At 43.1% G+C, this 17,572-nt stretch overlaps 1 protein-coding gene across 4 annotated transcripts in view; it reads left to right on the top strand.

Annotated features, from left to right (window-relative positions):
* Positions 1-17,346, top strand: part of HORMAD1 (HORMA domain containing 1) — a 227,635-nt gene extending 210,289 nt beyond the window's left edge. For 2 of the 4 annotated variants that reach the window (XM_029581600.1, XM_029581601.1), the window contains exon 15: positions 15,315-17,344. In XM_029581600.1, the coding sequence (XP_029437460.1) occupies positions 15,315-15,401 (87 nt within the window). In that variant the 3' untranslated portion in view covers positions 15,402-17,344. Of the gene's footprint in view, positions 1-15,314 lie in introns of all 4 variants that reach the window. The other 2 variants (XM_029581603.1, XM_029581602.1) reach the window with 2 other exon arrangements.
* The last annotated feature ends 226 nt before the right edge of the window (positions 17,347-17,572 follow it).

Consider the following 17,572-nt stretch of genomic DNA (forward strand, 5'->3'; position numbering starts at 1 on the left):
ACCAAATGAACAATATCTAGCTGGATAGCGCAATGTATAACCTTTTGTTATGACAAACAAGGTCAAACTCTACCAAAGTTTCCAAACGCTCATCAGGTTAGAGCTATGGCAACATCCATAGCACATCTTCGCCACGTTCCACCAATAGACATCTGTAAATCGGCTATGTGGTCATCTCTTCATACCTTCACTGCTCATTATTGTTTAGACCAACAATCAATGACTGATGCGAAATTAGGTCGAGCTGTACTGCAGTCCTTATCAGTATAAAAAAAAAAAGAAAGAGAACATAGAACTTATGCAGTGCAACAAAGGGCCGACTACCACTTCCAAGATCACGCTCAAAATGACTCAAATACGACAGCGTGCTAGGGAGCTTTGGACTCCCATGACAGCATGGCTAATTCAGCCCTGCTATAGACGGGAAAAAGCAAGTTTGCTTACCGTAAACGGTGTTTCCGTAGATAACAGGATGAATTAGCCATGCTGACCCGCCCTCCTCCCTGTTAGTCGACCATTTCTCTTATATGCCTGTGCCTAAGCTTAATTACAGACTGAGGAGAATCTGTTACTTCCTGCGCGGGAACACACATGCAGCCGCAGAGGAAACAAAACTCTGACCTCTTCTTAACAAGCTCCGCCTCCCAGGCCCTGATGGACAGTTCCCATGACAGCATGGCTAATTCATCCTGCTATGTAGGGAAACACTGTTTACGGTAAGCAAACTTGTTTTTTTAAATATATCCGAAGCAAGAAACCTGTGAGGGAGTCGGTTGGACCATTAGATGACTGAGGTGTTAAAGGGGCTCTTAGGGAAGATAAGGCCATTGCAGAAAGACTAAATGAATTCTTTGCTTCTGTGTTTACTAATGAGGATGTTGGGGAGATACCAGTTCCGGAGATGGTTTTCAGGGGTGATGAGTCAGACGAAGTGAACGAAATCACTGTGAACCTGGAAGATGTAGTAGGCGAGATTGACAAACTAAAGAGTAGCAAATCACCTGGACCGGATGGCATGCATCCTAGGGTACTGAAGGAACTAAAAAATGAAATTTCAGATCTGTTAGTTAAAATTTGTAACCTATCATTAAAATCATCCATTGTACCTGAAGACTGGAGGGTGGCCAATGTAACCCCAATATTTAAAAAAGGGCTCCAGGGGTGATCCAGAAAATTATAGACCAGTGAGCCTAACTTCAGTGCCGGCAAAAATAGTGAAACTATTCTAAAGATCAAAATCACAGAGCATATAGAAAGACATGGTTTAATGGAACACAGACAGCATGGATTTACCCAAGGCAAGTCTTGCCTCACAAATCTGCTTCATTTTTTTTTTTAATTAAAATTTTTTTTTTATTATCCAATATAATGTAAAATAATGTTAAATAGAGATGAGAACAGCAATACAAACATATAGGCAAATACAGAACTTTAGTTTTGCCTCCTTAGTAGAAAATACATAACAGTTCCAGTGCAATAACTTTTCCTCAGGTTAACATATACCCAGATATAGAATTGCCATGTCCCACTCTTCCCTAGCAATCCCCTCACCCCCCTCCCCTTGCCATTTCTCAGACTCTCCTCATACTCAGGCCGATTCAGTAAAGTCCGCGGGAGAGCGAGCGAACACCCACTCTCCCAGCACGCGCACAGGCTACTCGCCTATGCGCGCGATGCAGTATTTAAATTAGGTCCAGCAGTAGAAACGGGCAAAAGGAGGCGCTAGGGACACCAGCACATCCCTAGCGCCTCCTTTTGCCCCGGAGCGGCGGCTGTCAGCGGGTTTGACAGCCTACGCTCAATTTTGCCGGCGTCGGTTCTCGAGCCCGCTGACAGCTATGGGCTCGGAAACCGGACGCCGGCAAAATTGAGCGTCCGATTTTCGACCCGACAGCCGCCGGCCGACTTCAAATTTTTTTTTCTTTTTACTTTTTTTACCCTTCGGGACCTCCGACTTAATATCACCATGATATTAAGTCGGAGGGTGCACAGAAAAGCAGTATCGGCAGTATCGGCCTGACTATCAGTTACACTGTTCCATCTGCGCAAGGTATTGAATCAGCAGTGTCCATATCCTATAAAATTTGCGTAAGGTGTCTCATCTATGGGCCGTTAATTTCTCCATGTAATGTATTTGCCTTAATTTGCCGTAGAGCTGCGTGAGTGTGGGTGGGTTTGTACATTTCCACTGGGCAGCAATCACTAGTCTAGCAGCAGTAGTAAGATAATAAAACATTTTTTGTTTTTCATCATCTAGATCTGAATAAGGGAGTCCAAGTAACCAGTACTCCGCTTGTAAGGGAACCTGAACTCCCCACACTTTATCCACTAATCCTTGACAAGCACTCCAAAACCTGCAGCTTAGGACATTGCCACCACAAATGCCAATAGGTACCTCTCTGGGAACACTGTTTCCAGCAATTAGGTGAGCGGCCTGGGCACCATTTGGCCACTCTCACAGGGGAATAGTGCCAGCGATAAAGAAGTTTGTATCTATTCTCCATCATGGATGCAGACATTGAAAATTGGCCTAACGCCTGAAAACACTCCTCCCAGTTGTTGCAGTCCCAGTGAGGGCCCAAGTCTCGATCCCAACCCAACAGATGGGTTGCTCTCCCATCCGTGTTGTGTATCAATAACCGGTAAAGCTTAGAAATCCCTTTTTGAAAGTGTAGTGCCTGAAGGCAATACCCTTCAAACATCGAACGTGGACTGGATAAATCAGAACCGGGCCCTAGGGATCCCAAAAAGTGTCGCAGCTGAGCATATGCTAAAAAAATCAGTGGTAGGTATTTGAAACTTGTCATGTAATTCTCTAAAGGGAACCATCCCTTGGCACCAAACCTGTCCTAAATGTGATAACCCCCGGGATTCCCAGCGTTTAAAACATCAGGTTTTTCTGTCCCTCAACGAAATCCCGAAGGTATTGGATGGGGGACAGGGCAGAGTAATGTTTGCTGCCTATCAATTTGTGTTTCCATTTTTTCCAGACCATCAGAGAGGTCTGGATACTTAAAGGAAAGGTTTTCAATTCCCTGGGGGTGCTGGTCATTGGCCAAAATAGAGCCAGGATGGGCGTGCTCCCTATCATTTGGCTCTCAATCCCCACCCATTGTTTAGGCGATTGTAAATCATGGCTATCGACAATGAATTTTAACTGGGCTGCGGCATAATAGTGTACTAGGGAGGGCAGTCCCAAGCCTCCATCTCTACGGGTTTGGCTGAGAATCAGACGAGACCCTTGGGGGCCTCCTGCGTCATATAAAGGCAAACAGTTTACACTGACGAGGCCTCAGGTTCGCATCAGGAAAGGGACATGGCAGAATCTGAAAAAGATAGCCAAGTTTTGGTAGAAGATTCATCTTAATCGCTGCCATTCTGCCAAACCATGAAAAAGGTAGGTGTTCCCATCTATCTATATCCCCAATCAAGTTGCAAATCAAAGGTTTATAATTTAGAGATACTAATTGAGAAGAATCGAAACTAAGATTAACCCCCAGATACCCTATAGGACCAGTAGTCCACTGGAATAGGAGCTCACTCTTACCTTGCCACAGCAGGTTCTCTGCTTCATTTTTTGAAGGGGTTAATAAACATGTGGATAAAGGTGAGCCAGTTGATGTAGTGTATTTGGATTTTCAGAAGACGTTTGACAAAGTTCCTCATGAGAGGCTTCTAAGGAAACTAAAACGTCATGGAATAGGAGGCGGTGTCCTTTTGTGGATTACAAATTGGTTGAAAGACGGGAAATAGAAAGTAGGATTAAATGGTTAATTTTCTCAGTGGAAAAGGGTAATCAGTGGAGTGGAAAGGAAAATGACGAGTGAGGTAATAAAATTTGCAGATGATACAAAATTATTCAGAGTAGTTAAATCACAAGCGGATTGTGATAAATTGCAGGAGGACCTTGCGAGACTGGAAGACTGAGCATCCAAATGGCAGATGAGATTTAATGTGGACAAGTGCAAGGTGTTGCATATAGGGAAAAATAATCCATGCTGTAGTGACACGATGTTAGGTTCCATATTAGGAGCTACCACCCAGGAAAAAGGTCAAGGTGTCATAGTGGATAATACATTGAAATCATAAGCTCAGTGTGTTGCAGCAATCAATAAAGCAAACAGAATGTTAGGAATTATTGGGAAGGGAATGGTGAATAAAACGGAAAATGTCATAATGCACTGTGAATACTGTGTACAGTTATGGTCGCTGCATCTCAAAAAAATATAGTTTTGATGAAGAAGGTACAGAGAAGGGCAACCAAAATGATAAAGGGGATGGAACAGCTCCCCTATGAGGAAAGGCTAAAGAGATTAGGGGTGTTCAGCTTGGAGAAGAGATAGCTGAGGGGGGGATATAATAGAGGTCTTTAAAATCATGAAAATATGAATTGGTTATTTACTCTTTCGGATAATAGAAGGACTAGGGAGCACTCCATGAAGTTAGCAAGTAGCACATTTAAAACTAATCGGAGAAAATTCTTTTTCACTCAACACACAATTAAGCTCTGGAATTTATTGCCAGAGGATGTGGTTAGTGCAGTTAGTGTAGCTAGGTTTAAAAAAGGTTTGGAAAGTTCTTGGAGAAGAAGTCCATTAACTGCTATTAATCAAGTTGTCTTAGAGAATAGCCACTGGGATCTACTTAATGTTTGGGTACTTGCCAGGTACTTGTAGCCTGGATTGGCCACTGTTGGAAACAGGATGCTGGGCTTGATGGACCAGGTATGGCAATTTCTTATGTTCTTACGGTGGAAAAAGAATCTTTGAAGAAGGAAATTTGGCAAAAACAGACTGTGATAAAGAAGCGAAAATGGTATAACCAAAAGCTTATAAATATTCCAATTTGGTACAGACAGTAGCTAGATGCTTAGTGTATGTCTGTTCCCGGTGCTGTGTTCTCGAAGACAAATGATATTGACTGTCATAATTGTGGTAGTATAGAAAGGAGAGTTTCTAGTAGCCCTAGATTTACCTAGGCTTATCTGCATATTCCCATCAGAAAGAATCATCAGAGGTTCCTCAGATTTTCAGTGCCGGGGGGGTCACTTCCAATTTCAGGTGCTTCCCTTTGGGTTAGCAACTGCACCTTAGATTTTTTCCAAAGTATGGTAGTGGTAGCAGCAGCATCTTCTGGATGACTAGTTGATTTGGGCAAAATCAGAGGTAGAATGTTGAACCTTCACTTCCAGGGTTATCCAACTATTGCAGGAATCTAGGTTGAGTAGTCAATTTTGCAAAGAGCAAGCTGTGTCCTTCATTTTGAGATTCGAGAAGGGAAAGTGTTTCTCATGTTAAAAAGGATGCTGAGGCTCCAGAGTCAAATTAGCGGTTTTCTGCAGATGGCGGCTTCTCGGGCTTGCAGGAGCTAGTGTCAATGGCATCAACATTAGATTTAGTGCCCTGGGCAGGTGCATACATGAGGCCACTACAGAAGGTTTTGCAACCAGGTGGAATCGTAAAGACGCAGGATTTCAAAATCACATTGTCTCTTTTGAGAGAGGCGCAGCTCAGTTTGGCTTCGTGGCTTTCATAATAGAACTGGAAATTCCAGAGTGGACAGTGGTAACCACAGAAGCCAGCTTATTTGTATTAAGAGCACACAGTCCAAGGGCATTAGACTTCGGCACAGGCATCATGGTCCATCAGTTGTTTAGAGATGAGGGCAATCAGGAAAGCATTCTTTCGTCAGACGGAGGACGGTGAAGATGTTTATCAGATAATGCTACGGTGATGCTTACATAAACAGGCAAAGTGGGACCAAGAGCCGGGTACTGTTCTTGAATATAACAGATCCTCTTCCAGTGCACAGAGAGTCATCTGCTCTCACTATCAGACACACACTGGATCCCTTAGAATGACAACTTGCGAATACAGCCAAGTGGGGAATACCACAAATGGATTTGATGGCAAGCAGAGCAAATGCCCAGTGACCTCGGTTCTTCAGTCGAAGAAAGGAACTGAGACTGGAGGGTCTGGATGCTCTGTCACAGCCATAGTCTCAACATTGTCTCCTATATGTATTTCTACCATGGCCACTTATAGGCAGGTTGATTTGAAAAATAGAAAGACATCTGGGAAAAGAGATCCATGTAGCCCCAGAGTGATCCAGTGACCTTGGTTCGCGGATTTGATAAGGCTCAGCACAAAAGATCCCATGAAGTTCTATCAGGTCTAAGGTCTACTGCATCAGGGACCAATTTTATTCAGAGCAGATGTATCGCTTTTGTCTTACAGCATGGCTCTTGAGAGGAGGAAATGAGTCAAAAGTTATTCGGAGGAGGTGATTTCCACTTTGCTTCAAGCAAGAAAGAGATCTAGTACAGGCATGGAAGATATTTGAGGCCTAGTGTCTGAAGATGGGAGTTTCTTCATTTTGGGCATCTTTGTCCATGATCCTTTCCTTTTTTGCAGGAGAGCCCATAGAAGGCTTTAGCCTTGAATTCTCTTAGGGTCCAAGTGGCAGCGCTCTCTTCTTATAGAGGGAAAGTGAGGAAACAATCCTTAGCTGCTCACCCAGATGTAGCACATTTTCTGAGAGGAGTCAAGCATTTGCACCTTCTAGGAAAGAAATTATTTCCTCCATGGAATCTCAATATGGTTTTGAGAGCATTATGTTCATGTCCTTTTGAGTCAATCAAGGGGGCTTGTCTGAAGGATCTTACTTGTAAAGCTATTTTTCTGGTGGCAATCTGTTCTATCAGATGAATCTCGGAGCTGCAAGACTTGTCATGCAGGTAGAGTTATGGACCCTTGTGTTGGAATGAGGTTGATACCACCTACTGGGAAGGCCCAGTAGGTCCTCGCTACCAACTAGCGAAAGATGATGCAGAGACTGAGCTGGAGCTTTGCCTATACCAGCCCCTTTCTTCGCGGGTTGAGCCTTTTGGTTACAGGGGCCAACAGGACTTAGGTGAGAGTCTCTGGTGAAAGTTAGGAGAGGTTCTGCAGGCAGACAGTTGTCGAGGTAGATGGTCACAGGCTATGGTCAAGGCAGGCGACAGACAAGGATGGTCAGGTTACATGCTAAGGTCAATTCCAGGGTTCAGTCTAAGGCTGAAGACAGAAGGCTGGATAAGGCTGAAGATCTAGGCAAGACAAGGCTGAAAACAAAGAAGGCTGGACGAGGCTGAAAATGTAGATCTGAAGGTAGTCAACCTGTTGCTGAGGCGCCTTGGTGTGCATGGCCGGGATTTAAATACCCAGCCATATGATGTCATCAGGGAACGCCGGAGAGCTGGTTTCTCGCCATGGAGCCTTCAAGTGCTGGCGCAGACCTAGGGGCCAACTGGAAGAAGAGGATGGTGGTGTTCCCTGCTGCATGGAGTGGCAACATCGTTAACTGGGAGAAGGCTTCCAAGGCTTCCATTGCCAGATGGAAGCTATTGTTTTGGCTTACATTTCTAGCAATCTAGTGGTACCAGAAGGTATCTGAGCACATTAGGCTAAGAGAATGGCAACCTCTTGTGCTAAGTGTCAGTTGATATTGCCTCAGAAAATTTGTAGGGTGTCAACAATGGTAGTCTTTGCATACATTTTTCAAGCATTGTAAGTTGGATGTCAGAGCCTCAGACACGACTGCTTTTGGTTTAGGTGTGTTGAGAGCAGATCTTTCTGACTCTCACCCAGTTTGAGAGTTGCTTGGGTACTTACTATTAGTCTGGACTCGTCAGGTGGACAATAAGGAAAGAGAAATTTGTTTCTTACCTGCTAATTTTCTTTCAAGTTCTACCAGAGCAATCCAGAGTCCCACTCAGTTGACCTGCTCTCTGTACTCATGTATTTGAAGATACTTTTTGAATCTGTTATGAATATTCTTTGTGTTTGGGTTGTTTTGGGTTTTTTTTCAGATCCTTCCTTGGGAGAAGTCAGGCAGTTATTAAGGTTCACCTAAGAGTTTTATTATCCCTGCTTATAAGGGGTTTGTAAATGTTTAGCTTTATGAAAATACTGAGGAATTGCAGGTAGCACAATGCCGTAAGTAGGCGGTTACAGTAAATATTTTATTCTCTGTCTTCATCTGCTGGTAGGGGAGAAAAACCCATTTATTTATACCAGTCTGATAAGAGTCAAGGAAAGAAAATTATCAGGTAAGAAACCAGTTTTCTGAGGACAAGGAGGATGGTAGTCCGCACACATGGGTGACATCAACAGATGGCGCCCCGATGCAGAAACGTATGTCAGAATTTCTACAACTTTGACTAAGCACAATGAACATGCCCAGCATGCCCTTTACAATGTGTCCACATGGGGTCCCTCTCTAGTCTCTCTTTTTTCGTGGAGCTGTAAGCATCACGGTATAGGTGAGCTCACTTTGGCTGTTTATTTGGCCTTGTGGAAAACTTCGTTTTTCACAGGTTTTTTCTCATTGTTCCATCACCGGGTCCCTCTCAGTGCCTTCCTGTAGTGTCCCCTAGTCAGGGTTTTACGGAGATTCGGGTAAGTTTCCTTTTATGGTCGATTCCTCCGTGGCAGTGGTGCATCGGTGCCCGCCAGCCATCACTGCTCTGCTACTATCATATTACATTAGAGCCCTTTTGTTTCGTCCAGCATGGCAACGTCCAGTTTGTGACAATGCCCCCAGTGCCTGAGGACCATATCCATTACAGATCTGCATGAGACATGTGTCCTTTGCCTAGGGGCAAGATATGATGTCTGGGATTGCTGCTTTGATTGACAAACTGAAAAGTAGTAAATCACCTGGACCGGATGGTATACACCAAAGGGTTCTGAAGGAACTAAAAAATGAAATTTCAGACCTATTAGTAAAAATTTGTAACCTATCATTAAAATCATCCATTGTAACTGAATACTGGAGGACAGCTAATGTAAGCCCAATATTTAAAAAGGGCTCCAGGAGCGATCCAGGAAACTACAGACCGGTTAGCCTGACTTCAGTGCCAGGAAAAATAGTGGAAATTGATCAAAATCACAGAACATATAGAAAGACATGGTTTAATGGAACAAAGTCAGCATAGCTTTTCCCAAGGCAAGTCTTGCCTCACAAATCTGCTTCACTTTTTTGCAGGAGTTAATAAACATGTACATAAAGGTGAACCGGTAGATGTAGTATACTTGGATTTTCAGAAGGCATTTGACAAAGTTCCTCATGAGAGGCTTCTAGGAAAAGTAAAAAGTCATGGGATAGGAGGCGAGAGTAGGATTAAATGGACAATTTTTTCAGTGGAGAGGGGTGGGCAGTGGAGTGCCTCAGGGATCTGTATTGGGACCCTTACTTTTCAATATATTTATAAATGATCTGTAAAGAAATAAGACGAGTGAGATAATCAAATTTGCAGATGATACAAAATTATTCAGAGTAGTTAAATCACAAGCAGATTGTGATAAATTGCAGGAAGACCTTGTGAGAATGGAAAATTGGGCATCCAAATGGCAGATGAAATTTAATGTGGATAAGTGCAAGGTGATGCATATAGGGAAAAATAACCCATGCTATAGTTACACAATGTTACATAAGAACATAAGAAAATGCCATTCTGGGTCAGACCAAAGGTCCATCAAGCCCAGCATCCTGCTTCCAACAGTGGCCAATCCAGGCCACAAGAACCTGGCAAGTACCCAAAAACTAAGTCTATTCCATGTTACCATTGCTAATGGCAGTGGCTATTCTGTAGGTGAACTTAATAGCAGGTAATGGATTTCTCCTCCAAGAACTTATCCAATCCTTTTTTAAACACAGCTATACTAACTGCACTAACCACATCCTCTGGCAACAAATTCCAGAGTTTAATTGTGCGTTGAGTAAAAAAGAACTTTCTCCGATTAGTTTTAAAAGTGCCCCATGCTAACTTTATGGAGTGCCCCCTAGTCTTTCTACTATCCGAAAGAGTAAATAACCGATTCACATCTACCCGTTCTAGACCTCTCATGATTTTAAACACCTCTATCATATCCCCCCTCAGTCGTCTCTTCTCCAAGCTGAACAGTCCTAACATCTTTAGTCTTTCCTCAAAGGGGAGCTGTTCCATTCCCCTTATCATTTTGGTAGCCCTTCTCTGTACCTTCTCCATCGCAATTATATCTTTTTTGAGATGCGGCGACCAGAATTGTACACAGTATTCAAGGTGCGGTCTCACCATGGAGCGATACAGAGGCATTATGACATTTTCTGTTTTATTCACCATTCCCTTTCTAATAATTCCCAACATTCTGTTTGCTTTTTTGACTGCCGCAGCACACTGAACTGACGATTTCAATGTGTTATCCACTATGACACCTAGATCTCTTTCTTGGGTTGTAGCATCTAATATGGAACCCAACATTGTGTAATTATAGCATGGGTTATTTTTCACTATATGCATCACCTTGCACTTATCCACATTAAATTTCATCTGCCATTTGGATGCCCAATTTTCCAGTCTCACAAGGTCTTCCTGCAATTTATCACAATCTGCTTGTGAATTAACTACTCTGAACAATTTTGTGTCATCTGCAAATTTGATTATCTCACTCGTCGTATTTCTTTCCAGATCATTTATAAATATATTGAAAAGTAAAGGTCCCAATACAGATCCCTGAGGCACTCCACTGTCCACTCTCTTCCACTGAGAAAATTGTCCATATTAGGAGCTACCACCCAAGAAAGAGATCTAGGTGTCATAGTGGATAACACATTGAAATCGTCGGTTCAGTGTGCTGCGGCAGTCAAAAAAGCAAACATAATGTTGGGAATTATTAGAAAGAGAATGGTGAATAAAACAGAAAATGTCCTAATGCCTCTGTATCACTCCATGGTGAGACCACACCTTGAATACTGTGTACAATTCTGGTTGCCGCATCTCAAAAAAGATATAGTTGTGATGGAGAAGGGTACAGAGAAGGGCAACCAAAATGATAAAGGGAATGGAACAGCTCCCCTATGAGGAAAGACTAAAGATGTTAGGACTTTTCAGCTTGGAGAAGAGACGGCTGAGGGGTGATATGATAGAGGTGTTTAAAATCATGAGAGGTCTGGAACAGGTAAATATGAATCGGTTATTTACTCTTTCGGATAATAGAAAGACTAGGGAGCACTCCATGAAGTTTGCATGTGGCACATTTAAAACTAATCAGAGAAAGTTCTTTTTCTCTCAACGCACAATTAAACTCTGGAATTTGTTGCCAGAGGATGTGGTTAGTGCAGTTAGTATAGCTGTGTTTAAAAAAGGATTGGATAAGTTCTTGGAGGAGAAGTCCATTTCCTGCTATTAATTAAGTTGACTTAGAAAATAGCCATTGCTATTATTAGCAACAGTAACATGGAATAGACTTAGTTTTGAGGTACTTGCCAGGTTCTTATGGCCTGGATTGGCCACTGTTGGAAACAGGATGCTGGGCTTGATGGACGCTTGGTCTGACCCAGTATGGCATGTTCTTATGTTATGCGCCCAGATGACTCCAAAGAGACATCAACTGTGACTCGACAAGATGAAGCAACTCTTCAGGTCAAAGAAATTTGAACCATCAGCATTGGTGACATCGAAGGACCAAGGAGCTGCACCGATGGACACTGAGCCATCGACATTGGCAGGACCATGGGATCCATCCATGTCGCCGGCAGACAGGGACGCCGGAGACCGACCATGTTAATCTTCCTCAGGCGGAGCGCATGGGTTCATTGTCATCAGCTTTGGCACTGAGGAAGGACCAGGCTGTGCATCGAGGGATGCGTTGGCTTTTGTCTCAATGCCCCCGAAGCGACCCTGCAACGACCAGTGCCAAGCCTCCATTGATGCCAAGGATCCACAACGGTCTCCACTGATCCTGATGCTAGTCACAGATGCACCTCGACGGTCCGAGGAAGATGTGGCTACCCCTCCTTCCTCCCAGTCAGTCTTGGCATTGGCAAGTTTAAAAAGGAGCGGGAGCGTCAAGTCCAGCTAGAATTAGACCAGGTGCTGCAGGGTTTTGGTCCTGTGGCACAGATGGTACTGGACCCAGTGCAGCCTGTCTTTGTACCGCTTCTAGAGAAGGTCAACATGCTCATTGGTGCGTTACCGACCAATTGGCATCAGTTCCCAGGATAGTTTCGGTGCCCGGTGGGACAACAAGGCCTTCCCTTACCAATACGACCACTGGTTGTCACTGGTTTCTCTTAGAAGGAAGCTCCACAGAGGCTGGCGGAGACGCTGAGGCTGCCACCCCACGTCCAGTTTTATCGGTGCCTGAACCTCTGGACATAGGCCAAGCACCTAGGGACCCATCCCCTGTCGATTTCATTGAGGATGAGAAACCAAATGACTCCTGGGGGGGATGACGTTTCAGAGTCCTCGAGGCCAAGGGCCTCCCTTCAGACCCTTCCCTTCCAGAGGAGCGAAGGAAGTCTCGCCTGAGGTCTTGATCTTTTCAGGGTTTGTGAGGGTAATGGCAGAAGCCATCTCGTTTCAGTTGTTGACAGAGGAGGATACCAGGCACAAAATACTTAAGATCCTCCAGTTCATGGAGCCTCCTAAGGAGATTGTGATGGTCCTAGTACACGAGATCCTTAAGGAATTGCTGCTGAGGATATGGGAACACCCCTTCACAGTGTCTCCCATTCTAAGAAGGCAGACAGGGTTTACCTCGTCCAGAAGACTGCCAGATTCGATAAGCATCAGCTGTCCCACCAGGCGGTGGTGGTTGAATCTGTCCTCAGGAGGGCCAAGTGCTCTTGGACTCATTCCTCAGTGCCCCTGAGGAAGGACCATAGAGCAATGGACACTTTTGGGAGGAAAGTAATTCAAGGCGCCATGCTCATTGCCCACATTGCTGCCTACCAGCTCCAGATGAGCAGTACTCGCAGGACATCTGGAAGCAGGAGATGGCCGAGCAGCTGCCTTAACAGCAGCAGGACACTCTCATGTCGTTGGTGCATAAGAGCCTGGAGTTCAGAAAACACGAGATCCATTTGACCTATGATGTTTTCAAGACAGCATCGAGAGTCTGCAACGGGAATCAGTGCCCACAGAATGGCATGTCTCCAGGCCTTGGATTTCCAACCAGAGGGACAGAAATGACTCGCTGATGTGCCGTGTACTGGAGAGAATCTCTTCGGTGATAGAGTGAGGGATGCTGTGGCCCAATTTCAGGACCACCCCGAGTCCCTCCAACAACTGTCTGCCAGTACTCCGGACCCCTCCTTCTCATCCAGGAGGCTGGCATGACTGGGGCCAAGGAAGTCTTTCTTTTGCCAAAGGAAGTACTATTTTCCGTCTCCTCACTCCCATCAACACCTTCAGAGCTCCTGCGGCCAGCCCAGGCAGCAGAGAGCCCCCAAGCCCCAATCGGCTATTCAGTCAACTCCGGCGATAGGGTTTTGACTGGACCATAGGAAGCATAAGCCAGTTGCCTGTACCTGGGACAATAGAACCTCTGGTGAAGGGAAGGCTGCGGTTCTTTGCCAACCTGTGGCCTAGTATAACCTCGGACCACTGGGTTCTATCCATCATCCATCAAGGGTACCAATTGAACCTACTGGGTGTCCCGCCAAATTGCCCTCCTTGCCCATTTTGAGGGCCAGTAGCACATCAGAAGATACTACTAGCGAAGATCTTCTCCCTCTTAACAGCTAGAGAGTTCAAGCCCATACTACCAGGGACAAGAAGGTAGAGATTCTACTCCAGGTACTTCCTGATTCCAAAGAGAGCAGGAGGTCTCCGTCCCATCCTAGACCCAAGGGTCTCGAACAAGTTTCTAAGAAAAGAAAAGTTCAAGATAGTTTTCCTGGGCACTTTGATCCCCCTTTTGCAAAAAGGGAACTGGCTATGCTCTCTCAGTCTAAAGGACATATTTATTTATTTATTTATGAAACTTTTAATATACCGACATTCATAGGGCATATCATGCCGGTTTACAAATAACTGAAGAGGGTAGAAAATACAATGAACAGGGGTGGGGGAGAGGGGAGCAGGTAGAAAATGGTGAGAAATGGGCAGGGGAAGAGCAGCAAGAAAGGATAGGGCAGAAGGAGAGAGAGGAACAGTCAACTTGATAAATAAAATAAAAGGAACATAATTGTAACTGGGTTCTAAGATTATAAGTTAAGGCGAGGTACTTATTTACAATAAATCCATAGCATGATTAATTGTTAGGGTTAAGGCTTAATATACACACATATTATGTATGTGTATATATATATATATATATATATATATATATACATACATACATAATATGTGTGTATATTAAGCCTTAACCCTAACAATATATATATTATATATATATATAACAATATATATAATATATTATATATATATATATAGTATAGTATGTGTGTATATTAAGGCTTAATATACACACATATTAAGATCTTCGATTTGTCTTGGGGAAACAGCACTTCCAGTATCGGGTGTTGCCATTCGGGCTTGTGTCAGCCCCATGGGTCTTCACAAAATGCCTGGCCATGGTGGTGGCACACCTCCACAGGCAGGGAGTACTTGTTTACGTATTTATGGACAATTGGCTTGTCAATGCGCTTGACCATTCAGGTGTTGGAGTCACTAGGGTTCGTTCTCAACTATCCCAAGTCTCATCTCAGCTCGACACTTTAATTGGATTTCATAGGAGCCCTGCTAGACACGGCTCAGGCCAAGGCCTTTCTGCCTCACTAGAGGGCCGACACCTTGACGATCATTGCAGTGGAGATCCAACAGAGCCAGCAGGTGTCAGCCTGGCACATGTTGAGATTGTTGGGCCATATGACCGCAACTGTCCATATCACTCCCTTGGCACCTTTACACATGCACAAAGTCCAATGGACCCTGAGGTCGCAGTGGCGCCAGGCCACTCAGAGCCTCCAGGATTGCATCTGAGTCACCCCGTCTCTCTGCAAAAAACACGAGAAAAATGAAGTTTTCCACAAGGCCAAATAGCTAAAGTGAGCTCACTTACACTGCAATGCTTACAGCTCCGTGGAAAAAGAGAGACTGGAGAGAGACTGCGTGGATATGTGGTATAGGGCATGCTCAGTGAGCCTAGTCAAAGTTCTAGAAACTTTGTCATAAGTGTTTTGCATCGGGGCTCCATCTGATGATGTCACCCATGTGCGAGGACTAACATCCTGCTGTCCTTGGAGAATACCTGTTAGAGGTAAGCAACTCTGCTTTCTCCTTTGTTTTTAACTATGGATAAGTTGTGGTACACACTTATGAAATGCTGCACGTCTGTGTTACTAAGTACAGCATTTTGTCTATTCCATCTAGTTATGACAAGTGCATCGAAGCACTCAGCTGCTTTCCATGACATTCAGTGTTGATTATATTCAGAAGGAGTGCAGCGTGTGAGTACTAGCACACTGTTTGAAGTCTGTCAGACATATGTCTTATTTTTTTTTACTAGGTCCAATCCTTTGAAATTCCCTGCAGCCAAGAAGAATTCTCTGTACCAAAAAGGAGAAGATTTAGTGAACCGAAGGATCGCTTTTAGGCGCCATCTTGCTCCTGCTGGGGTGTAGAATTCTTAGTAAAATTGTTTTGGCCTTAAAACTGAATGGCATTCTTTTTGCATCTTACAGTAGCTTTGAGGAGTGAGAAGGGGTTTCCAGACCCTTAGTTATGTAACAAAACAGTATTTGTACCTTGGCCTTCAGAAATATATGTATATAATGCATTTGTTATCAAGCAGCTGTGAGTGAAAAGCAATGCAGAAGTGTAGAGTATCTCAGACTTTAGACTTTCGGGACCTACTCAAGATTTAGGATGAAAGCAGAGAAACTAAAAAATTAGTTAGCTCCTTTAGACTGTCTGATTTTGGCAGTGATCTTAAAGCTATCATTAATCTGTTTTAAACTGTGTTTTAGCTGTCTTGCTTTCAGTCTTTTTACATCTGCCTGAAGTATCCCGACCTTCCACTTTGGAAATGTTATAGTATTTCAAATGAGAAATCCCACTAGAACAATTGCAGGTTGCATTAGAGTCCTCTGCCTGTTTCCAGGCCAGGAAGAGAGTGCTTCTGTTAGAATACTAACAGTCTAGCCAAGAAATTCAGCCAAATTGAAACATAGCATTGAAAACTAATAATGCTGGCAGTATATTACACCAGGAAATTAAATGCTATAATCACATATTATATAGTAATACAATCATTTCTTTCTTTGTACTAGCTCTCTGGTGCATCGGGAGAATCAGAAATGACGAGAGGCTATAAAAAAAACAGCTCCCTAGGGCCAAGCACAAGGGTACCATGTTTCAGAAACCAAAAATTCCCTGTCATCTCCAGCTTTATAGGTCTGCTTCGATAGCTGTATGGGCAGGAACGAGAGGGAGTTGCCACCACACTTGATAACATGATAAATAACCCATTGTGCTATAATAATATTATTAATTAGTAATGCAACACACTCATGTTACTCAAAATAAAGGATGCATTTTTTTTTGTTTGTTTATTTGACAGTTATGGAAATCAGTTTTAGCAAACAGGCATTGTTTGTTGTGACTTGTCTTTTTCTGCATCCTTTAGTTTTTTTTAAATTAGCCTTGTCTCAGACTTTGGGGAAAGTCAGTACCTCTTTTTGATTTACCTTTTCTAGCTATATTGGTTTATGTTCAGCTCTCAGACAGTTTTATCACCCCAGCCCCTTGGTATATTTGCAGCTTTTGCCACTTCTAATGCTTACTTGGTGACATTTTTTCATTGTTATATTTCAAATATATACAATAATATTTGTAAACCACTTATGTGTCATGCAGTAGTACACCATGATAAATAAGGCTAACTCAGCACAAGCAAGGTATTATGTTTCAACTTGTCTTGTTCTTGGCTTTGTTTCTTTCTCTTCTTATCCCCCAACTATTGTGTTGCTTATTTCTGGACACCTTTTGGAGCATTAGATGTCTGCAGTGCCTTTAGAGTACTTTTATCTTCACATAGAACTGTGTGTGAAACCAAGGACTTCTGGAACACTGTGATATGTCATGTGGAACTCCTGTAAAATTTGTGTTTACAATGGCCTCAGTCAGACCTAAACATTACATTTGACTGTGTGGGGTGCTGCTATATGGGGCAGAAAATCAAAACTAGTCAATTGAAACTTGCTATGGTTTACTTCAGGCCCAGTGAGTTTGTACCCAGTGAGTCTATCAATTTAAACTGCTTAAAACCCATCAATGGAATGAAAACTATTGGTTTCTCCTTTGCATGATGTGATTAGTTCCTGTATGACAGTCCTTATACCTGCATTTATCTTTCTGAACATGAATATCTATTTGTTCAAAGTTTGGAAAATAAATTGAGTGTTAAAAAAAAAAAAGAATTACAAGTGGTTTCTATATCTAATTTTAAATTCATGCCTATATAAAGAATCAATTGAAATTAAGTATTCTTTGCTATCTATTTTCTTCAAAGTGATTTGCTGAGTATTTTGTGTACTAGATTAGTTCTTGAAGTGCATTCATTCAGTGAAAATAAAATATTGGATTCTTATGCTGTTTAACATTTCCTTTCACGCACATATATACAGTAATTCTGTATTATATATATTGTAAAAGAAATCTTATAGTAGATTAAAAGCTACGGGGACTGATTGTTGCTTCCCAGGAATAAGACATACATAGTCTAAATTAGAACCGTAAATAAACTAACAAAATGGTCGACGAGAA

This window comes from Rhinatrema bivittatum, chromosome 16 (genome assembly GCF_901001135.1).
Source record: "Rhinatrema bivittatum chromosome 16, aRhiBiv1.1, whole genome shotgun sequence".
NCBI lineage: Eukaryota > Metazoa > Chordata > Amphibia > Gymnophiona > Rhinatrematidae > Rhinatrema > Rhinatrema bivittatum.